The 24,179-nt window shown below is 40.9% G+C and overlaps 1 protein-coding gene across 1 annotated transcript; it reads right to left on the bottom strand.

Annotated features, from left to right (window-relative positions):
* Positions 1-246: 246 nt before the first annotated feature.
* Positions 247-13,754, bottom strand: GAL (galanin and GMAP prepropeptide). Its single transcript, XM_014577825.4, has 7 exons — positions 13,527-13,754; positions 13,094-13,235; positions 12,535-12,615; positions 11,764-11,818; positions 9,925-10,011; positions 6,387-6,464; positions 247-571 (listed from the first exon to the last, which is right to left on the bottom strand). The coding sequence occupies exons 3-7, from the start codon at positions 12,613-12,615 to the stop codon at positions 519-521; spliced, it is 354 nt and encodes a 117-aa protein (XP_014433311.1). The 5' UTR covers positions 13,094-13,235; positions 13,527-13,754; the 3' UTR covers positions 247-518.
* Positions 13,755-24,179: the final 10,425 nt, after the last annotated feature.

The following is a 24,179-nucleotide window of genomic DNA, read 5'->3' as shown; positions in this document are numbered from 1 at the left end:
GCACTATACTGTAGAAGATTTCTATAGCAACAAAAAGGGGTTTTCCATCATTGTAGAGCTCCACCTCCTTGAGCGATGGTAGCTAGACTGATGGAAGCATTCTTCTGTTGATGTAGCTGCATCTACCCGGGGGGCGGAGGTGGGGGAGGGATGTAAAGCTGACACAGCTACAGTGCTCAGGCCTAGGATGGATCATATACTTAAATATGTATTTAATATAGTATGTATTGTGCACTTTGTGTAAGTAATTTTAAAACACTATTTGAAAGGAAATGAAACAAAATGCAGCTGCTCTTTTTTATTTTACCATCTACCTAAAGAAATGTTTTTTATCAAGGCAAAATCTTACATTGTAACATCACAGAAAAAAACAAAACAAAAAGGGCAAAATGTAGTTTACCATGTGTAACTCTGTAGAAGAGTAATGTAAACAATAATCACCATCTTCTGATCGTTCAAAACTCTGTTTAGAGTTCAGTCTTAATTTACAATACAACAAAATATAAATACATTATTTTTCAGGACTGATTTGTTTCTTCTGATGAAAGTAAATTGTCTAGTGCCCCAGCCTCTGCAAAAGGAGAAAAAGAAAAACAGTCATGATTTTTAGCAACAAATAGCTAAGTACACAGTTTAATATTAACAGTTAATTCCTAAAAATCTACCTTATGATTGCTAAACTTTTTTACTTTGCTTCCCGTCAAGCACAGATGAGGCAATAGGCTCACACTTTTCATGGTATGTTTCTTTTGCATCTTAATAAGTAATAACTTCCTATAACAATTTACACTATTTTTAAAACCCTTCCATGCCAGCCTTGAAGTTTTGATTCATATAACTGAATATCAGTATTATAAGATTTTATATTGTTTGATTGTTTGATCCTGGGTGGGCATACCCCTGCACCAAGCCAGTTTCATAACCAGAGCCAGACAGGACAATTGTGATAGTGATCTCCAAGATATCACTTGTGAGAGGGTTATTTTAATATACCCCTTTCCTTTAAGATGGCAGATGAATAATCTGAATAACAATTATTGTTTTAAACCGTTTTGCTCTCTAAAATGGGTTATTTTGAGGAAGAAAATGCATAAATTAATATGTTTAGTGCAATAAACTGACATTTGAGTAGATGTGTAAAAGCATTTATATTACATTATTATTGGAGTGAAAATTAAGATTTTTTAAAAATCAAATATTGAATTGGTGTAGAAATTCATATCAAGGTCTTGCTGGTAGCCATTTCTAGCTGAAAATGTAGAATCACATTCTAAAATATTATATTTTGCAGCTTTGTAGCACACGTTCTGCATTACAGAAAAGCCACTGTATATGATCCAGTGGATTTGCTTTTTGCGCAATCTCAAAGCAGACTGGAACAATAAGGAAGAGCATTTATCTGTGTGGCCCAAAGTGCAGACTAGGTAATTATTACTCAAAAAGTCACCATTCCTTGATTGACCCCTCAAGATCATCTCTGAGAGATGTCGATTTAACCTGTTCTTAAATATCTCCAGTGTTGGAGATTCCACAACTTCATTATGCACTTTATTCCAGTGCTTAGCTATCTTGACAGTTAGGAAGTTCAACTACTGTCCAACCTAAACCTCCCTCACTGCAATTTAAGCCCATTGCTTCTTGTCCTATCCTCAGATGTTAAAGAAAATAATTTTTGTCCCTCTTCCTTGTAACACCTTTTTAGGTACTTGAAAGTTGCTATCCTATCCCCTCTGTCATCTCTTTTTCAAATTAAAAAAACCTAGTTCTTTCAGTCGTCCCCCAGAGGTCATGTTTTCTAGACCTTTAATAATTTTTGCTGCTCTTCTCTAGACCCTCTCCAATTTCTCCACATCTCTCTCTAGCAACTTCCCTGACTTTTCAAAGATGATAGATAATAGCTCAGATACCTCCTTTATCAACTCCTTGAGTATTTTAGCATGCATTTCATCGGGGGTAGGTGACTTGAAGACTTTTACCATTTCTGAGTAATTTTTTAACTTCTTTTCCTAATTTAACTTTTGACCCTATCCCATTCTCATTAACATTCACTGTGTTAGGCATCCAGTCACCACCAAAATAAAGTGAAAACCAAAATAAAGAGGTCGTTAAGCACCTCTGCCATTTCCACATTTTCTGTTATTGTTTCTCCCTCTTCATTGAACAATGGGGCCTACCCTGTCCTTGATCTTCCTCTTGCTTCTATTATATTTGTAGAATGTTTTCTTGTTAATCTTTATGTCTCTAGCTAGGTAGAGCTCATTTTGTGCCTTCGCCTTTCTAATCTTGCCCCTGCATACTTGCATTATTTGTTTATATTCATCCTTTGTATTTTGTCCTAGTTTCCACTTTTTATAGGACTCCTTTTTGATTTTTAGGTAATTCAAGATTTCCTGATTAAGCCAAAGTGGTTCCTTGCCACACTTCCTATCTTTTCTAGGGAGCAGAATAGTGTGCTCTTGCGCCTTAATAATGTCCGTCTGAAAAACTGCCATCTGTCTTCAATTGTTTTCCTCTTAGTCTTCCTTCCCGGGGAACCTTAGCTACCAGCTCCCTTAGTTTACTAAAGTCTGACTTCCTGAAATCCATTGAATCTATTTTGCTATTCTCCTTTCTACCATTCCTTTGAATCATGAATTCTTTCACCGAAGCTACCTTCCACTTTCAAGTTCTCAATCAGTTCCTCTCTGTTAAAATCAAATTTAGAACAGTACTGCCCTAGTAGCTTTCTCCACCTTCTGAAATAAAAAATTGTCTCCAATGTACTTCAAGAACTTGTTAGATAATCTGTGCCCTGCTGCATTATTTTCCTCAACAGATGTCTGGATAGTTAAAGTTCCCCAACACCTCTGCCCTTTTTTCCTGCCTATCCTTCATGAGCAAGTTGTAGCCTTCTATACCAATGTTCCAGTCATGTGTATTATTCCACCGAGTCTCTATGAAACTACTTCAAGTTTTTCCTGATTTTTCACCATATTTCTTGCATTTGTATACAAAACACTGGGGGTATGTCTACACTACCCCGCTAGTTCGAACTAGGAGGGTAACGTAGGCATACCGCACTTGCAAATGAAGCCCGGGATTTGAATTTCCCGGGCTTCATTTGCATAAACTGGGCGCTGCCATTTTTAAATCCCTGCTCATTCGAACCCCGTGCCGCGCGGCTACACGCAGCATGAACTAAGTAGTTCGGACTAGGCTTCCTAGTCCGAACTACCATTACTCCTCGTGGAATGAGGAGTAACAGTAGTTCGGACTAGGAAGCCTAGTCCGAACTACCTAGTTCGTGCCGCGTGTAGCCGCGCGGCACAGGGTTCGAATGAGCAGGGATGTAAAAATGGTGGTGCCCAGTTTATGCAAATGAAGCCCGGGAAATTCAAATCCCGGGCTTCATTTGCAAGTGTGGTATGCCTACATTACTCCGCTAGTTCGAACTAGCGGGGTAGTGTAGACATACCCTAAGATACTGATTTGATTTTATGATGGTCCCCCCAATTTCTGACCCATCTCCCCTCCATGAATGGGAACTCTAATTCATCATCAGTAACTTGCATTTTCCTTCACATGATTTGTTTGGGGAGATGATTAGGGATGTAAGTGAGTAGTTGACTATCTGATAAGCCAAGGCAAAGGTGCAGCGGTCCAGGACCCAGTGCAAGCTGGAACTGCTCAGTCCCGGACGGGTTTCAAACCTATCCCTGCTGTGGCTCTGCATTTTAACTGTAGTAAGAGCTGGGCTGCCTGCGCGCTCAGCTCCTACTACATTGAAATTGCAGAGCTGCAGCAGGGCCCCTTACTGACTAATCATGTAGTTGATACAAATTGTACTGACTACACAATGCAGACATACATCTGACGAAGTGGGTCTTTTCCCACAAAAGCTTATGCTCCAATACTTCAGTTAGTCTATAAGGTGCCACAGGACTCCTCACCGCTTTTGCAGATTCAGACTAACATGGCTACCCCTCTGATACAATTAATCAGTTATCTGCTTCTTAATAGCCTTAGAAACGGTCAAAACCCCTGATTATGGATGTTCCAGAGCCATCCTCCCTGCGCCATTTATGCTCTCAAGCTGTTCATGCTGTTACTGCTGATCCCAACCTCCAACTTGTGGGGGGAATTCACTGAGAACAGCAAAATAAGACAATACTGACTTTCCACTCCCTCATTTGGGAATAGCCCATGGGTGGCTAAATAAGGTGTCAATCAGTAGTTATTTCAAGTGGCTACCCTGTAAATATGGATTTGGACAGATGTTCATTATTCAGTTAACAGGGTGGAATAGCACTCAAAGATTGGGAGAATGGTGATTTCTAGAGCATTGGGTAAACATTAAACAATGTTATTTTAAAACCACATAATCTAACAGATGAGTAAAAATATTGAAGGAAAAATATTTGTATTCATATATAAATTAAGTAAACATGCTCTGCAAGAATTGGGATAAAAAATGGAACCACCCCCTCCTACCTCAGAGATCAGAACCATTGCATAATTGCAACTAAGCCTGCAGAGACCATAAACTCACTTTGCAAACAGACTCATTGATTTTAATGGGTGACACTCTGCAAGCTACTTCTCAAAAATTAGTATATTTGATTGGGGCCCCAGTTTTGCATATTAGATATTTCTGTTAAAATGTAAATTTTTTTCAAAAAGGATTTTTGTGTAGTTAATCTAAATTAATGTTTTTCTTATATAGCAAAACCAGAGTTATCTGGAAAACTCTGTTATGCAAAACATGGTTTTGTCCTACCTTGACCATTTAGAGATCTTGAAAATATTTTCCGTTTCCCCTAATGTTGACTGTATAATTATTCAACATGCTCGATTCAGGTAAGCAAGGATATGTTGGGTTTCAAAACTCTTGAGAAAGGTTTGCCTTTGGACTAAGATTTTTGTGCCAGAGGATGTACTGTTGAACTATTCGCATTCCCTGAAAATGATAGTACTGTTCAAAGATCCTTAACTTTACCATTCAACAAACATAGTCTTTATAGCACATGCAATGTAGTTTGGATAACACTGTAGTTGTATTTAAATATTTATAATATTCTCAGTGAGGATTTTGGTGAAACATCATAGGTTATTTTATAAAGTGATGCCAAAACTGTCCAGAGCTTAATATACAAGATTCATATAATCTCCAAGTTAACAGATCATTGTGAATATCTTTTCAAAAGTAATTAATAAAACACAAATGTAACATACAATTCTTTGCTATCATTCCAGGATATTAATTTAAAAAAAAATAGACCTGTACTTTTATCTAACAATAAATTAACTGCTATGAAAGTGTTTATAATTAAATATATTCAAAGGTAGAATGAAAGATTCATCATGCTTCTTGCAATTATAATACAGGCCTTTAATCTTCCTATTTCTCTCATAATGCAAATCACTTTCTAAATGTTTTTAATGTAGCAGAGTTGAAAGGAGTAATTCTATATTGGTTGAAAATTTAAAAGAGGTGTATTTAATAAATCAATTTACTTTGCCTGAAAATTTCTAAAAATTCACCAATAACTTCAAAATTATAATAGGGGTAGAATTCACCAGGTTTTCCCCAGCTTGATGCTATAATAAAGCCATAATCCTTAATTAGGGATCCTTAAAGGTCTCAATCCTGCTGGTCCTACATAGACCATTCTCCAAGATTTGACAGGAAGTTTTGCCAGACTTTGTTGCCACACAGGTGAGTGATGTCACAGTTTCAGGGAAATGACTTCATCACAATGTTCAAATGGAAGGAAAATGTGTTTCCTTTGTCACGGTCTTATACAAATGTAAAGCAACTTGATAATGATAAACTTAAATCTCCTTTTATTTAGTTAAAAATATAGGCTCTGTTAAAGCTCGTTCAGTTTTATCTGTAGCTGATATTCTGATGGTACCTAAAGGCTCCAAGCAGTACTGGGTCCCCTTTGTGTGTGGCACTGTACAAATGTATAATGAAAAGATAGACGGCACCAGCACCTAGGTGCTTACAATCTAGCATCTGGATCCTTAAATCTTTAGTCATATAATTATCATACTTCAGTGATGCTACTTTATGCTGAACTTTAAATACCTGCATAAGTGTTTTGTGGGAAAAGGCTCTAAATAGTTTCTTCCAGATGTCAAACAATTATTCATAAATATATTATTCAATGATATCATTTCAGCATATTTTGTTCTAGGAGTTATGTCAAACATCATGAAAACCATTCTCCAGTGACGCTCGAGAAAGTTGCCAGTTCAAAAAGCATCTACAATTATATATTCAATTCCAGTACTGCAGCTCTTATTCTAGAATTTTGTCCAAGTAAGAATTACAGAAGCAGATCCTCAGTGACTATGAAATGAAACTTTAACTGTACTTTCAAATGATTGAAAGCTTTACTAACCTTTAAGTTGCAAGTAAGTCAAAAATTCAATGATTGTGCGTACAACATTGTCATCAGCCACTGGTCTCCCAAAATTACCTAGGAAACATTTATTCGATATTATTTAACATACACATAGTATGAATATTTGCTGATATAGCTTTAGTCACAATGGTGACTATAAGAAATCAAAAAAAATCTGTGGAATTACATTTCATTTTAAAAATACAGTGGAAAAACTTAGGGCCAGATTCTCTCCTGAACTGAAACATGTTTGGTACAAGAAAGGAATGACATCGAGGAGCTTGTTACAGGTTCTTGATTCTGGAACTGCTTCAGCTTCTGTACTAATACAAGTTAAAGTAACCATCAGGATATTTGGCTTACAGGGCTTGCAAAGTCCTACAGGGCTGTCTGTGAAGCTTATACATTTTGCAGCACCAGTCAAGAAGTTTATATCTGCAGAGACCTTAGAGTCTCAGAGTTCCAAAGAAAATAGGTCCAAATTTATTCACTCAATCTGATTAAAAATAGTCTGCTATATTAGTTCTCCTTGAACATGTAAACAATTTCCATTTTAAGACAACTTTATAAGAAGCTACTACATTCCACAAGTGAACAATTTTTTTCAAAATGTTGTATTTCAAAATATCTTATTTAATTCCAGTGAAACTTTTAAAAAAATGCCTCAATTGAATAAGGTCTGCATGTGAAAATTCAGGTGCAAAGGAGATTTTTTCAGAGTTGATGGAAGGAGGTTTATAACAGAAACTAAGTTACAGTCTTTAGATCCCATTCTGCTGAGACCTATCAACTTGGGGTGACTTAATTAGAAATTGAGGGTACTCATCACCATACAAGAAGCCACAACGTATAGTTTCCAGATCATGTATCTACAGAGGAACTGCCTGCATATCCACAGATGGAAAACAGAGTAAGTCAGCAAGAAATATAACTAGGTCAGAGTGCACCCACTGTCCCTTTCATCAGTACTTCAGAGTAGCAATGTAGTGTATATCTGCTTTGCTAGTCACCAACATTTCAGGAAACCATTCAAATTTTTTCTATACAACCGTAAACAGAAATTAACTAATTATCTTCAGCAGAATTTCACAGTGTATGGGAGACCTATTGATGTTCTCTCACTAATAAGTAATAAGCAAAAAACCTTACCTGAATTTTGGACCTTTGCTGACTATTAGATATGTCTCGATTGTACTGTGAGGGTTTGAATTAGTTTATAAGTTCCTTGGAGCAGGACTCTTACCTTCCCCTGTTAGTTGTTTGTGTGCTCAGCGTTGTACTATCAGCCTTCTCTAGATTGGAGTAAGAAATGAATCTCATTTTGAGATTCCCTAACAGAGGAGAAAACTAGATCAAGTCCTTTTGATCTGTACATAGAGCTCCATCTATGTATGGGTCAGTCCCTCGCTATACAGAAAAGAATCACAACAACTCCCAAGACTTCTTCTGAATCCCATTAAGAGCTATTTGTGTGTCTGGAGATCTGTGCAGATTAGAAGGAAGCAAGCAGTGAGTGGAACAGGCAAAGAATGTGTAGACAAGAGTCGGTCCTGAGTGGACCAATAGGTTGTAACCGAAAACTCACACATGCACCTGACTCTGTCATGTGGAATCTCTTCCTTTAAGGGAGGCCTCAGCCATGGTACCAAGTATCAGGGCTAGAGATTATGTAGCAGCATAGAGACTCCACATTTGCACCCTTTGGGGGAGGGAAGAAGAGGGTGGTATGTCCTCTTTTCCCAATGGAAGACTTCAGAGGAAACATTAATGGGAATTTCACGGCATTTGCTACCTTAACATGCTCGTGTTGTGTGTGAGCTAGCTATGAAACTATAATTTGATAAAGCAAAAGCTACCTGTTGCTAAAGCTGTAGTTCTGTTTAATTATGAATAATCAAGTGGGAGTTGGTTGTTATGTCAATGTTTAAGAGTTTCCGTTAATAACTGCTAGCTGAGTACCTGCTTTAGCTCCTCATTGACTCTATCATACGCACAAATATAGTATGTATATAACTATTCCAAGTTGATATTGTAAATTCTATAAAAAGTGTTTAAAATAAGACACCCCAATAAATGGCAACTAAAACCAAAGTTTGATGCTGTAAAAACTCTCCAGCTGTTACTGGCATCATTCACCCTTTATCTAGGAGTACAATCTCAGGATTTTTTAATTCAATAAATAAGTTTCAGATATACTAAGAAAGGAAGTGGTTTTTGTATTGGTCTAAATATTTGCTTAGAGAAAAAAAAACGTATTTTGAACAAAGTAACATTTTGCATGCCAATACATAGGAATTTAGTCAGAATAAAAACAAATGTTTTAGGATGTCCATGGATGCAAGAATATGTGCAGCAACCCTTTTTGAATTTCGATCCATTACCATTAGATGAAGTACAGGCAGTCCCCGGGTTACATGGATCCGACTTACATCAGATCCCTACTTACAAACGGGGTAAGGCAACTCCGCACTAGCTGCTTCCCCCCAGCAGACCAGGGAGACGTGAAGCTAGCGCCACCCCCAGCAGACCAGGGAGACGCGGAGCGGCTTTTCTCAGCAGACACCTCAGCTTGAGAATAAAGGACTGAGGGAAGTGAGGTGTGGGAGAATAAAACTGAGCTCTGGAGAAATGTTTGGCTAGAGTTTCCCCTACAATATGTACCAGTTCCGACTTACATACAAATTCAACTTAAGAACAAACCTACAGTCCCTATCTTGTACGTAACCCGGGGACTGCCTGTATAGTACAAATAAGGGTTATAAAACAGGGGAGATAAAGATCAGATCCTGAGAAGTATAGAGTACTCACAACTCCCATTGATCTCACTGCTACGAATGCTCAGCGCCTCTCAGAAACAAAGGTTTGTTCTAAAATCAATTGCAATAAATGAAAAGCTCCTAATGACTTTATTAAGCTTTGAGTCAGACCTTAAGTCCCCTCACGGAAACAACTGTTCTTGTTTAATTGTGGGGAAAGTATAAAATTATGGTTAGGGTGGGGTTATGAAATCTGTTTTTCAAAAACCAGCTCCAAACAGCATGATCGAGAACAGCTTTCATTTTTACGTTGATATGATAAAAGGTGTCTCCAAACATTCCCTAAAGTAAAATCTTCCTAATATTGCTCCTTACTGATCACAGTCCTAAGCTAATCAGTGAGGACTCTTAAGGGTCTGATAGGACTTGGAAAGCTTTGTTTTGAACCTATATAAAGAAAAAATTTAAGTGTTATAGTTAAATATGTTAATTTGGACAAAATAAAGACAACTCAAAAGCCTGACAACCAATATATGACTCTGCATTTTAAACCATTACGAGGCAGGATATCAGTAACTGAGGTCATGATCTCCAAACTCTGATGTCTGTGAGCCAAATTTTGCTTTCCTTGACTTCAGTAGGCCTATTCATGTATGTTAAGTACCTTGTCCCCTTAAATGGAAGCTTAAGTTTGCTTGTAGACAGTAAATAACTCAAATGTAGTAAATAAAATGCTATATACAGAAGCACATAATCTCTTAGCTTTATAATTTCATTACCTGTTTTCATATCCTCTTCAGGCTGTATCTCACGTTTACCAGCTAGGCCATGTTTGTCATTAAAAGATCTGTGATTATCTACTGCGTCTGTTAAATGAATTAGTGGTGAAAAGTTAATTTAGTTTACAATCTCCATTCTGATTGTCATGGATTTTACTGAACTAGCTCAAGAAGATTTAAAAGCACCTCTCTTTATAGCCACCTTTTCATTTGTACATGAGAAGATGATGGGAGAGTTGATTAAATGATGTACAATTAGTGAGTAAAAATCATTTTAATAAGTTTATTTCTGAATTAAAGAAGGCATTTGTAATGTTGTGTATGTAGTTTATATCCAGTAAGGACACAGTTCTTTATTGCTTGCACTCCCAAACTCCTACTGAATGTGGTTTTGCTACTCTCTTAGCTTTTTTTTTTAAGCTAAGTAACTTGTTTTAAAGTAAACTGCAATTAGTTTTTGGAGGTTATTCATGTAAACTATCTTACATTCCCCAGGTGCCTCTTCTCTCCCCCTTGCAATGGGTATTTCCTTTATCAGTAAAAGCTGATCAACACAACCTGCAACAGAGGATGATGCCTATTACCCAGTCTTAGGAAAAATGGCACTGCGCAAGTATATTCCCCCATTAGAGAATGGTGTGTATGTCTTTCAACAAAGTCTACTCTGGCATTGCTACTTGAAGGCAAATATACCTTCAAACATTTTACAGATCCAATAAATACATCAAAGATGCAAAAATCTGTTTAGTTATCCCAAGGTCAGTTACAAAAAGTGAGTAATAAAGGAAAAAAGACAATTATGGTCCTTATATGGAGAGCAGTATCACTTATCCATAATGTTTATCATATTGCAACTCCTGGTAATATTTAACGTAAAAAGTAGTAAAGGGTAAGTATACACTTCTGTACGTTTTATGTCTCTTAGCATCTTGAAAACCTGCTGTAAAAATAAATGACTAATGTTAAATCAGGCTAAAAATCCTTCTTTTAAAACTATTTTTATCTATCTTTACTTTTCCTCTCCATACTTTTTTGGAAGCCTAAACTTTTAAATTTTCAGCCTCTCAGACATTGGTTTTGTTTTTAATTACAAAATGGAATGAAGTATTGTCCTCTTTTAAGTTGCTGGTATTTATTTACAACCTCAGCAAGTTTTTGGTTTGTCTAAGAATAATATCAGAAGACTATACATTTGAGCACTTTCAAGAAGATTTGGGGTAAAATTTTGGCCCCTTCAGTGGCAAAATTGGGGCCCAATTTCACCCATAGCATTTCCCACTTGATTGACTGCCAAAATTCCATATAATGTTATAAGTGCTTTCCAAGGCAAATGCCCTTAGAGTCTATAAATTAATGTTTTTTATTAAACTACTTCCCACTTGATTGACTGCCAAAATTCCATATAATGTTATAAGTGCTTTCCAAGGCAAATGCCCTTAGAGTCTATAAATTAATGTTTTTTTATTAAACTACTGAGTTGTATAAAGCTACTACAGTGCATTTTAGAGAAATAAGATGTTTTCCACCTAAAAATTACAACCCAATAGCACTAAGGAACTCTGTAAAAATGATTAAATGTGTAATTCCATATAATCTAGAGCCTTTACATGACATTGCTTTTGAAGAAGATTAAATTCTAAAACTTTCTATCCCAGGCTTCATATATGTAACTAACTAAAGGTTTTCTGAAATAAAACCCTTCAATTGTATGTAAATAGGTTCAAACAAAAATTACAGCAATAACCAGATTAGTGGGTAATATATTGTTCCATACGATAGGCAACAAGGGGCAATTTTAACAGAATTTTTAAATATAGAAAAATTAAATATTTGACTTACGTGGCCCAAGTAGGTAACCAGCACTATTCAAAGTCCAGCCCCTCTTTTCTTTTGCCTTTTAGAGGGAAAAGTGCAGATGGGTTATTTATTGCATGATACTCATAATACTGTCTGGAAAAAAAAACATGAATCTGGGAGGTTGACTTGTGCAAATGGATTCATTCGTGTTTCTAATGAGCTAATATGTTTTATTTATCAAAAAATATTGTTTCATGTTGGGTGAAATCCTGGCCACACTGAAGTCAATGGAAGTTTTGCCACTGACTGCAATGTAACCAGGAGTTTGATCCTACATAGATGAAATTGCAAATCACACATTGCATTATACATTTTAAACTTTACACAGTAGAATAAACATGATCTGTTCCCAGTCTGCTTTGCTGAAACATATAAATATTTCCCACTAGATATTTGCTTGGATTTATACAATTTGTCATTGTGTCTCAGATGTTCATATTTTGTATGCTGTATGTAAAGCAAAAACATTCCTTGTTATTCTTCCAATCTGGCAGTTCACTGAACTTTAGTATATACTGTAAAACTAATTAATCCGTGTTTTGTTTAACTACTTTATAGCACTTCTGTCATGTTGTTGAGTATTAAAATGTCCAATATTCCCAACTGTTCATCCACTATTACATACAGAATATTATCGAGTACTTGCTCTGTTTTAATCAGTCCTGTCTAACCAGGATGCCTGTCAGGTTAGAGGTTACATATCAACTGAGACACCTGTCCAATGAATAGAACTGAAATGGAAGTTATACTTACTGATAAAACGAGTCCAAATGTCTCTGAGAGGGTGGCGCAAAAGATTAGAGAGAGAAACAGGAAACTAGTCCACCTCTGCATCTGAAAAGAGACCACAAATGCTCGGGGTTATTTGGTTTGCATTGCAATGTTTGGGATCCCAGAGGTGTGGAGGGGAGACCCGGGGGGAATTGAAATTGACTTAGGTTCCCACAGGAACCTGATGCCGTAAGAACCATCCAAATAAGAGGAACCTATGAGAAGGAAGACTCTGTATCCGGGGGTGAGTCCCGTGTATCTGAAAGATCAGGAAGGAGCGGCAGAGGATGTCAAATCCTAAAAAAGCAGTAACATCCCCAAAGTCAGACACTCTGGGGACGGGGGCGGAACCTGAGCGCTGGGGCATGGAGACCGGAGATCAGTTTTTGCAATCTCTTCCCACCTCTGCATACAAGTTAATAGCCACTGGCGTCACTAATGCGGGGAGTCAGAAGGGAAGGTGTCCAGGGGCTAAGATTTCATGTACCTGGAAGTTAAACACCTTCCAGAGGGCAAAAGGTTCAACATAAAAGGAAAGTACCTTGGGTTGGGACGCGCTGGTCTGTTCTTCACTGCGCGGAGTCAGTCCTGGCTGGCAGTGGGGCGGCGAGCTGTCCGCAGGCTGCTCTGGGAACTGGATGGTCTCAGCTGGGACTCTTCACTGCATGGCCCCGGTGCGCTCACTGTGTAGGGGACGCGGTGTCTTGTGAGCTCTGGGGATGAATGGAGTTGGGGAGGGGGGGGCCTGCACTGCCTCTGAGCCCAAGCCCTCTCCCCCTCTGCTATTTATGGGTAGCAGCGCAACTTTGCCCGAACGTCTCTCTCCCAGGGGAGAATCGAGAGCCGCCCACATCCCCGGGTCATTTCCCCTCGCCAAGTCACTGCATTAGGAAGGGCAAAAATTACAGCAATTCAATTAGAGGCATTTGGAAGCAAGATGTGGGCTGCAGATAGATAACAGCCTGGCCAATTACCTTTCATTACGCCTGGGTTGGACACTCTGGCTAGCCGTGAAAAGAGCTCTGTTCTAGACAGCCTGGCCTGCCTTCTATCTTTCTTCTGAAACTTCAGAAGTTCTTTGTTGTTGTTTGAGAATAAGGAAGGGTAAATTGAACACAGCTCCCTCTTTGGAGAATCAAGTACAGAAGCAGAACTAAATGGAAAAGACTCTATATTATGCTGCCTAATAAGACTTACATCCTTGTCGATTACAGTATCTGTTACTGCATTCAAGAACACAGCCGTTTCCCCCTTTCTCTGGGAGCCCCACGAATCTCTCTTCAGTCCAGACATTATGGGTTTCCTTTAAAATTCCTTTGAATCAGTCCCCTTACTCTAGCATCAGAGAAAAAGGAACTGGAGGAAAAGTCTGTTATTTTACTTACCTACAGCTTCAAAGTGCTAAAGGGAGAGGAATATATTTAGAAAAATGTTCTTGTTATTTCTTATCTGGACTATAGCTTGGTGACATTTTGCAACTAAATGCAACTGATCTTTTTTCTCACGTTTTTGTGAAAAAATAACACAAATTCACCCCATTACCTATAATACATAATCTTAAGTATGGCTTATAATCAGTAAAGTGGCTATAAAAACATCAAGGATTCCAAATTTAATTTCCTTCAATGATCAAATTTGCTCAGTTTAAAAGGCTTAAAATGAGTTTTCTAACAAGTGGTCCCGCAAAATCTTTTTGAGAACTGAAAAGTACAGAGCTTTTCTGCCTCACCAGAACTTAGCTGGTAATTAAATTTTGTTGTACAAAATAGACTAGACTCTACCTCACTCTTCTACAGACCATAGGGTATGCTAAACCATAGACACAACAAACACCTAGTAGGAAGGTTTGAATAATGTGAAATACAATATCCCTCATAGGTTTGACAGGTAGTGTTTTTGCCAGAGTGTAGTAAAATCCAGGAAAGTGGAATTGGTCACATATTGATCGAGATCTCCCACTTACTTGCAATTATAGTCTCTCTGTCACAGGAAAAGCAGGGCTATATTAGTTTAAACATGTCACTAGAACCCTGATGTAAAAACGTAACTCTATAGTCTTATATGTATAATTTGGGTGTAGTTATTCCTTCCAGTGTTTAAATCTGACTGCACATCAATGTGAAGAGTAAACTTTGTAAATCTTATTCAACACTTCATGTCACTTACTGTGGATATTCTCCCAGCCAAGGCCTGCATGACCCTTAAAATTCTGACTAGATAGATCTGTAAAAGCATCTGGGAAGTAGCAAGATAATTTTTGCAAAGTGCCTTTTATTTTAACTTCTCCAATGAAGGAAGCATTTTTACTGACATTTTCTAGTCTTCATCAATTACTTTCATTTCTAACTTTGAAACTATTGTTTGACACAAAATGTTTTCTTTGTGTTATTAAAATAAAAGGACAAAGGCGTGAAAAACTAGATTCAAGCAGCATTATAATAAACATGCATCAATTTTGCTAGTTTTTGAGAGCATTTTTTCTACAAGTCCCTCTCAAATGTATTTGGAACAATGTATTTTAACTTGTGACTATTATTCTCTTTTATCAGCATAATTCTTGCATCTATTTGTCAAGTCATGTTGTAAAATAATCTACTCATTTTTGCTGGAATCAGAAATAGATGAAAGCCTCTTTATACACTCAAAGGCTTCATCCATCATTTCCCTATTATGCATTTTGTCTAACCCTATATCTTCAGTTTAGTGTCAATTAAATAATTTTACCAGTCATTTCTGCAACTGCTGTTCTTATTTTCTCAAATTTCCTTGTCAAAAATGCTATTAGTCTTTATTATTATTTATTATTACTCTGGAGGCATTATAAACCTTACTTCTCAGGCAGAAGTACTGAAAATTAGTTTTAAATCTGCCTTTATATATGAACTTAAAAACCAGCCATTTTTCTGGGTAAATTATCAATTTTATCACCAGCGTGATCTTCTCACACATTTGTTTATTTATTGGGTGGAAAAGGCTTCATGCAGATTGCAGTCACTACTAAAATTATGTCTGGTACTGAGCAGAATTTTGCCATCAGACAACACTCTAAGGGTATGTCTACACTACAGCGCTAATTCTAACGAACTTAATTGGAATTAGTTCATTTGAAATAAGCTAATTCGAATTAGTGCATCTAGACCTAAAAACTAATTCAAATTAGCATTTTGCTAATTCGAAATAGCATGTCCACATTGAGTGGACCCTGAATTGAAGGTAAGGCTGGCCAGAACCAGTGTTGGCAGGACATCAGGGTTGGACTTAGTGTGTGGGGCTGCTGCCTCAGACTAGCTGAGGGCTATGCTTTAAGGGACCTGAACCCCCATCTTGGACAGACAGTTCTCAGGTTTCCCTGCTTGCTGGTCTACCTCGCTGAGAGACAGCAAAGCATTTGTGTCTCAGAGTGCTCTGCTTACCCTCACTCAGGGCACCACAGCACTCTGCAACATGGAACCAGACCTGCCCCCGGAGACTCTGCTGCCTCTCGTAGACATGTTGCCAGCAGCCTGGCTGCACTGACTGCAGGTTGCCATCCGGGAGGACCATTGAGGGGATGTCAGGATCCAGGGGGCCCTGCGGGAGAGCTTCAACCCTGAGGAGCACTAACAGTCTCCCCGGTATGCCCCACTGGGGGCTTGTGCCCCATTCCTCCCTCTTGTCCTTCCACTTACCTTTCCCTAGCCCCCCCTTCTTGATTTAAAATAAAAGACATGTATTTTCAAAAATAACAACTCTCTTTATTCAACACAACTGGGGAGGGGGAATGAAACTGTGGGGAGATGGGGGAAAGGAGGTGGGAGAGGGCAGGAGAGACGGTGGGAGGGGGAGGGGGAAAACTGGGAGGAGGGAGCTGGAAGGGGAAAGCAAGAGGAAGAAGGGGGAGGGGAACTCAGGAATATGGCGTGGGGGTCTCGCCGGGCCAACCGCCTCCCAGCATGGCAAGGGAAGGGGCCTCAGCGTCCCCAGGGGGATGGGGTGGAGGGTGCAGAGGTTGAGGTGTGGGGTGTGGACATTGAGGAGGAGGGTGTGGAAGTTGAGGAGGAAGAGGTGAGGGGGGGCAGGAGTGGGAGGAGGGACAGTTGTTGGGGGGGCAGCAGGCACAGGACCGGCACAGGGCAACATGCTCTGCAGCAGGGCCTGCAGGTTAGTGTTTCTGGCTCAGTCCTCAGCCAGCTGCTTCCGGAGGAGCTGCAGGTCTTCCCACATCCAGGCCTCGACAGTGCGGTGCAGGGCCTCCAGATTCTGGTCCCAGTACTCCTGACGCGTGGTGGTGGTCCGGAGCAGGCCGCGGGTGCGGGAGCATGTCCCGGGCAGGGTGGTGCACCCTGCACGAGCAGCTGGTGCAGCTGTAGAGAAAGAAGAGAAGTGGTCAGTTCTCCCTGGGGACACAGGGGATGATGCCCAGCCTCCCTTCCCCCGTGATGTGAGGGCAACTGTGGACGACCCTGCCAACTCTGGTGCTGGAACAGCTGGCAGTGGGCCCTCCGGTCCCTGCTCACTGCCTCCCAGGCTGGTGCGAACCGCCCCGCCCACCAGGAGTTTGTCGAGGATGGGGAAGTAGAGGCAGGTGGCAGCCCCTGCTGTGGCACCGCCCCTGGTGGCCCTGGCGTACGCCTGCCACAGCTCCTTAACTTTCAGGCACACCTGCTCTTCGGTGCACCTGTGTCCCTTTTGGGCCATGGTGGCTGCTATGCGGCCGTAGACAGCTGTGTTCCTCCTCCTAGTGCAGCGATCATGGATGTTGGGGGCCTGGTCCCAAACCTCAATGAGGTACATGACCTCCGCACTAATCTAGGAGGGCGCGCGCCGTCTACGGCCCCTGGCTGGCCCCCCAGTGCTGGGGGACTGGGCGGGGGACGGCTGGCTGTCATTGGCTGCCTGGCTCATCCTGGGGCCACTGGGTTGGGGCAGAGACTGCTGGCAGGGCTGGCTCTGGCAAGTGCCATCTGGCCTGAGTCTACCCTTTTAAGGGGCCCAGGGGTGGGGGAGAGGAGAGGAGTTTTCCTGGTTTGGCCCAGAGTGGGAAGGGCTAGCCTTCAGCCCTTAATTCGAACTATTTAATTCGAACTAGGTGTTACTCCTCGTAGAATGAGGCTTACCTAGTTCGAATTAAGCGGTTTGCATGTGTAGCCCCTATTAAAGTTAATTCAAACTAACGGCTGTTAGTTCGAATTAACTTTGTAGTGTAGACATACCCTAATGGGCCTAATCCAAGCCCCACTTAAGTCAATGGCAGGCTCTCCACTGAATTCTGTGGGCTTTGGATTAGGATCCAATTTGGATCACAAATTCAGGAAGAAAACTATCTAAAAATTATTATTTCTATATATGATGGATTAAATGCTTCTAATTTACTGTACAACTATCTCTCACAAAAATGCATAGCTATAGTATTCTATAATATATTGCATCTTAACAAGTTACTTTTTAAACAGATGGTATTTCATAAATCAGGAGAAAAGTGAACAGTGAATCATTTTTAGAACGGTGAAAACAATTCAACCATTTTTCCTGGCAAGTTTCAGAATTGTGAAACAAGAACATGATTTGGTCTGATGAATTATTGTAGTGACTGCATTTTGTACTGGAGACAAGGGATGTGCATTCAGATTTCTTGTTTCTTGAATTAGCAGGTTAGAAGTGTTAGGAGCAGAAAATAGAATGCCCTGTCCCTAAGAAAAATAAGCTCATTGCATTACTTGAATCACCTTTGTTTTCTGATAGCATTCTGTCATACTACCCTTGAGATATCTCACACTTTATTTTTCACCAATCTTAGGAACAGCCATTTATTTTTACTCCATTTCCTATAACTAGTTTTTAATATAGTATAGTGGTGGAAGTCACCAGGTGGTACTGTTATGTGTAATTTTATGCATTCTTCTTAGTATCCTTTGAGCAGTTTTTGAATACCTCCTATACAGGTGTTACTTTTGTGATGTCATTTCTTGTGTGGGGAGTTGTTGCACATAGCAAGAGTGTCTGCTTTCTGCTTTACTCTAACCAGAACCAGTTTTTGCTACAGAGTTGGCTCTGGTGTTTGCCTGAGATTTCTGAAAGGGAGGTTATCCAGAATGCTATGTATGACCACCTGTATTCAAGGACTGCCATATATAATGTAAAATAAACAACATGACTAGGAAATATGCAATCTCTGCATAACTGATTTGTCTTCCAACGGAAACCATACTGCTAGGCTCCAACATCTATTACCATTAAGTAGAGGCTAAGGATTTATTCTCTTATTAGATTATTGTGCAGGTTAGGAGTTTTACAAAGCCATTTAAAGGAAAATATGAAGACTTAGTTGCGGGATCATCACTGTGTTATTCAAGTTTTTGTCAGTGTATTACCTCTGATTTCAAGAGAGTTATGTCATCAGAGAGCTAGAATAACAATGTTGAGTTAAATTCCTGGTGTAGAAAGTTCCGGCAAGTTTCATGATAAAGTCACTAGCTCTGGAAAGTTTAATGATAAAATCATCATGATGGTAAGAGCATGCAAGCTAGTCAGGGATAAAACAGAAGAGGGGCCCAGAAGTTGGGAAGAAGTGATAGAAGTGATCCTGAAAAAAAAATGTGATTGGAACCGAGGAGCTGGGATGGCATATCAAAACAGAGTGGCTACGTCTAGACTGGCATGATTTTCCACAAATGCTTTTAACGGATGCTTTTCCGCAAAAGCACTTTTTGCAGAAAAGCGTCAGTGCCAATCTAGATGCGGTTTTGCGCAAGAAAGCCCGATCGCCATTTTCGCCATCAGGACTTTTTTGCGCAAAACAGTTTTTAGCTGTCTACACTGGCCCTCTTGTGCAAAAACATTTCCGGAAAAGGGCTTTTGCCCGAACGGGAACATCAAAGCATTTGTGCAAGAAGCACTGATTTTGGACAGTAGAACATCAGTGCTTTTGCGCAAAATCAAGCGGCCAGTGTAGACAGCTGGCAAGTTTTTGTGCAAAAGCAATTGCTTTTGCGGAAAAACTTGCCAGTCTAGACGCAGTCAGTCAGGTCAGCAGGAAGGATAAGGGGAGAAGCTGGGCCAATTTGGGAGCATTGTCTGGTCCACAACAGGACCGGATGCCTCTCTTATTCCAAAAGTAGTCCCATGAAAATCAATGGGACTACTTGGGAAGTAAGTTATCATCTAATGTGACTAAGAGTATCAGCATCTCATTCTTAAAAGCTATACCTGCCAGACATCTGTATAAAATATCCAGCCCTACATAAAAGGGACACTTTTACATATTCTGAAATTCCAAGTACATTACAGCCAACTCTTATTCACTGATTTGCTCAGTTGTTCAGAGAATCCACGCAAGTGAAAGAAACACAAATTAATCTTGCAGCAGATGGCCTGATTTGATTGCATCAAAATATACTTATCTAAATGTGGAAAGAGTAATTCATTATATTGAACTTTATTTCAGGAACAAAAGGGAGGGTCAACATTCACAGGATCAAGCCCAGGTCCAGTGTTGAAAAGCTTTTTCCAAGCATGCAGCACAAGTTAGTGAAGTAAGTACTGAGGAACTCTATAAAGAGAAATTCTCCTGCCCCAGATTGCAGAGCTGCTCTGCAGCTGTAATTTGAACCACAGGGGGTAACTTGGTGACAGGCAACTTGATAATACAGGCAGTCCCCGACTTACGCGGATCCGACTTATGTCGGATCCGCAGATACGAATGGGGCTTTGCTCTGGCCCGAGCTTCCTGAAATCAGCCGCTGATCAGTTTCAGCAGCGGCTGACTTGGGGACACCTGGGGCAGAGCAGCTGGGGTGCTGCCCGGTTGGTCCCCGCAGCGCCGCCCCTGCGGGGACCTACCCGGCAGCGCCCCAGCTGCTCTGTCCTAGGCGTCCAGATTCAGCTACTGTTGAAACTTATCAGCGGCTGATTCCAGGCAGCCCACGGCAGAGCAACTCTGCCTCGGGCTTCCTGTAGTCAGCCGCTGGTCAGTTTCAGCAGCGGCTGAATCTGGAAGCCAGTTCCGACTTACATACAAATTCAACTTAAGAACAAACCTACAGTCCCTATCTTGTACGTAACCCGGGGACTGCCTGTACATGAATGTCATGTTGAACATGTGCAAGGCAGGGAACATTGCAAAGAGCCATTTGAGCTACTCATAGATATTACTAGGTTTTAAAGTAACTGTGGAGTGGCTTGTTGAGGTGGGATGGGTGGAATGAGGATGGTTTATTGAGTATTATCAATTAGATTCTGTTTGTGTATATTTAATTTCCATTATAGGTACAATAGTGTTCGTTGTTTCTTCTTATTTAAGAGTATTTGTATCTGGTGAAGGGTTTTCTGGATTTTATAGTTAATTTGTATTGAATGGCAGGAGAACCAAAGGAGTTGAGCACTATACTTTAGCCACACATTTCCCCTTATCTGGTCTTGGCAACTGGAGTAACTGATAGAAGGGTTCCTCAGTATCTGGAGGTGGGATTGAAGGGTTGGTTTTTTTTCATCTGATTGGGAGCCTTTTGATATGGAGTGTATATATATGTTCTGTAAAGCTTTCTAGATCTTTGTCCTGGAGGTACTTCCTTAAGAACACAGCTGTGACTGCTATATCTTTTCAATGATTGAGATGACTAAACAATGCAGTGATGAGCTGGGTATGTGAAGGGAGGAAGAGATAATTGTTTCTGGACTTGAGCTGTCTGATTCCTGTTATGTCTATTAAAACTTCACAAGCCAATCACTCTTCTTTTGTCAATTCCTGTTCTCTCTATGTCTATATGTTGTCAGTATGGATCATAAACATTTTGGAGCAGTAAACTTGCTTTTGTACCTGCTTATAAACCTCCAAAAACCTTGTTGGTACCATACAAATAATAAATAAGATAAAAATAATGCTAATATGGAATAGATGAGGAATACGGAAGAGTCTTCAGACATAGGACGTTAGTAAAATAATTTCAATCCTATCCATCCCTCTAGAGGTTTCATCTTGAGAACTCAAGGCATTGGCTTTGGACTCTCTGCTCTTTGTATCATACTGCTTAATGCAAGACTAGCACCAAATGTTTCTGCCATACATTATTTAATCAAGGAAGAGACGTTCAACTTCATGTATGATTATTGACTGCTGTCTCTTGTGATATATAATTAAGACCCTGAATAAGGCAGGAGTCTCTAGTAATTGAGCTATGTTTCTGGAGATGTAGTGCCTATTCATAGAATTTGACTAGTATGCAATGAATCAGTCAGGAAGAAGAAATCACACCTCTTTCTGTTTGGAATCTGCATAGTGTCCAATGCAATTGGCTTGAGGACACAGCTGAACAATGAAGATTAAAAACAGATATTAAAAAGTACCTCATTTATAGAGTACTGTCCATCCTCACACAGTATGAGTTATAGGTACTCTGAATAGTATGTGATCATATAATTGAAGACTGTAATAATGCATGTACACATGAGTTGAAGTTGTGTAAGCAATGTTTACATTGGCATTTCTACACTTGAAAAAAATCTACCTATGTACTGTGAGAGACCCAGGTTAGCTGGGTACCATGGGTAGTAGAAGGCAGACATACTGGTCACTGGATAAATAGTTTTCTGTTATCTTGTTATCATTGTTTAGCATAATCCAGATCAAACGTTACTCCAGGCTGTCTCCAGGTGGTTACCTGCCTCCAGTTAACCTGCAGAGAGTAATTTGAAGCTGTTAGGCTAATGTAGACACCTGATTGCAATTAAGGCTGCACACATACGGTTATAAAGCTCTCTCTCCAATCAGTCATAGGGAGAGGTATGGGTGGGCTTTTGAATGAAAGGGTAATAAACACACATTGGGGAAGTGGCCCAGGGAAGTGTAGCATCTCCTTTAGTGAAGAGAAAACTGCCAATGAAAAAAAAACCTACTTGAAATATGGGAGGTGGTTGGGCACAAACCCGCCCACTTTTAAAGGCCCCTCCCCCAGCCTTACGGAAAGGACCACTGGACCCAGAATTCAACTGATTACGGGAGACAAATGATGAAAAAGAGGATCAGGGGTGTGGGTCATAGGTTTAAAACCAGAGAACTGGAAGGAGATACTGAGCAGAGAACCTTGGACAGTGCCTGCTGCTCCTTGAAGCTGTCCAGGGAGCTAGTGGATGCTGCCTAGAGGAACCCTGCTCGGATGCATGAGACAAGGAAGGAGCAGAAATAGGCCCCACAGTCACAGAGCATCCCCTCGTCCAACATCCTCCTCCTGGTACGATAGATGGCAGCTTTTGCCAGGGCCAGAAGAACGTTGATGAGGAGGTTTTGTGACTTAGTGGGGCCACGGATGGAGTGTGCATAAAGAAAAAGGTGTGGGGAAAAGTGGAGTCAGAACCTCAGCAGGAGATTCTGGAGGAGCTGGAAAAGGGGCTGCAATCTGGTGCATTCAAGGTAGCCGTGTGCCAGGTTTTCCCTCATGTCACAGAAGGGACAGGCGTCAGGGACAGGGGTGAACCATGCCAAGTACACGACCTTGCTCACGGCTCCATGGAGGAGCCACCAACTGATGTCCCCGATCAGCCATGGGATCAAGGTGGAATATACACTGGCCCACTGGGGTTCCTCACCCTCAACAGGTGTCAAGTAGTCCCATCACTTAGTGTCCAGTCAGGACAAAAGGGTGAGGAAATACAGCCTGTGGAGCATGAGCACATACAGTTTGTCCCTGGGCACAAGTTCAAAAGCAAACAGGCTGCAGATACTGCAGTCGGCTGGTGGTCCAGGGATGGGGAGGCCAGGGGGCCCCGCAGAACAAGGGCCTAAGAAAAAGGGACAGAGGACTTGCAGTGGGGGAGGACATACCCTCTCACAGGGCTTGCTGCAGGAAATCAAGAATGGGCTGCAACAAAGCCACCTTTACTTCTTGGAGTATGCACAGGGGGATTTGAAGGGTGGAGCCCCATGTGCTGAGTGAGCGCTTGGGGATCTACCCAATCCCCCCTTTTGTACAACTCTGGTGATCTCTGCCATGCACTGAGGGAGTCTCTGCCACCTGTATACACAAGGCTGGATTACGGAGCAGGGGCTCTGCAAGGAGACCTACCCCCTCAGTGGCCACTATGGACCTGGTCACCGTGAACAGCTTCCAGGTCTGCAGGAGTTCCTGGCAGAACTTTGGCAGCTCTGAGTGGTCTTGCAGAAGCCCATCAGGTGGAGAAAAAAAGCTGCTGGTCATATTGGAGCCCTTGGAGGTGGCAGAGAAAGGCATGCACCAATGTGCTCCACGCTGGACTACCTGCATGAGTCTCTACAGGGCCTGGAGGCAGAAGGTATGGACCTGGCTGTGCATTCAGACCAGCGCTGTCCCCACGCCTTCAGGGGGAGGCACAGGACCCCTGCAGAGAGCCAGTGCAGTCTTGGCCAAAAGAATTCCAGAGCTATCCTGTGGAGTTGGGCTAGGACCTCTGGGGCTGAGCTCAGGGTGTTGAGCTGGTGCCAGAGGATGGACAGGACCAGTTGGTTCAGCACCAGTGCCTTTACCTGCAGGGAGAAACACTGGAGCAGTCCTGTCCATCTCTACAGCCGCTCACCCACTCTGGCCTCCAAACCCTGCCAGTTCTCTGGCGGGGATGGAGGTGTGATGGAAAGGTGTATGCCAAGATAAAGCAGCGGACCTGTGCTTTACCTGATGGCC

This window comes from Pelodiscus sinensis, chromosome 5, assembly GCF_052426305.1.
Source record: "Pelodiscus sinensis isolate ZL-2025 chromosome 5, ASM5242630v1, whole genome shotgun sequence".
Classification (NCBI taxonomy): Eukaryota; Metazoa; Chordata; order Testudines; family Trionychidae; genus Pelodiscus; species Pelodiscus sinensis.
Note: the sequence above shows the minus strand (reverse complement) of the source record. Positions and strands in the feature narration are given on the sequence as shown.

Coding starts and splice junctions, on each gene's coding strand:
- GAL (XM_014577825.4), bottom strand. CDS start 12,615: ATGCAGAGGTGGACTAGTTTCCTGTTTCTCTCTCTAATCTTTTGCGCC. Junction 11,819..12,534: donor CATTTGGACTCGTTTTATCA/GTAAGTATAACT, acceptor TCCCTCTAAAAG/GCAAAAGAAAAGAGGGGCTG. Junction 10,012..11,763: donor TGGTTACCTACTTGGGCCAC/GTAAGTCAAATA, acceptor TTCATTTAACAG/ACGCAGTAGATAATCACAGA.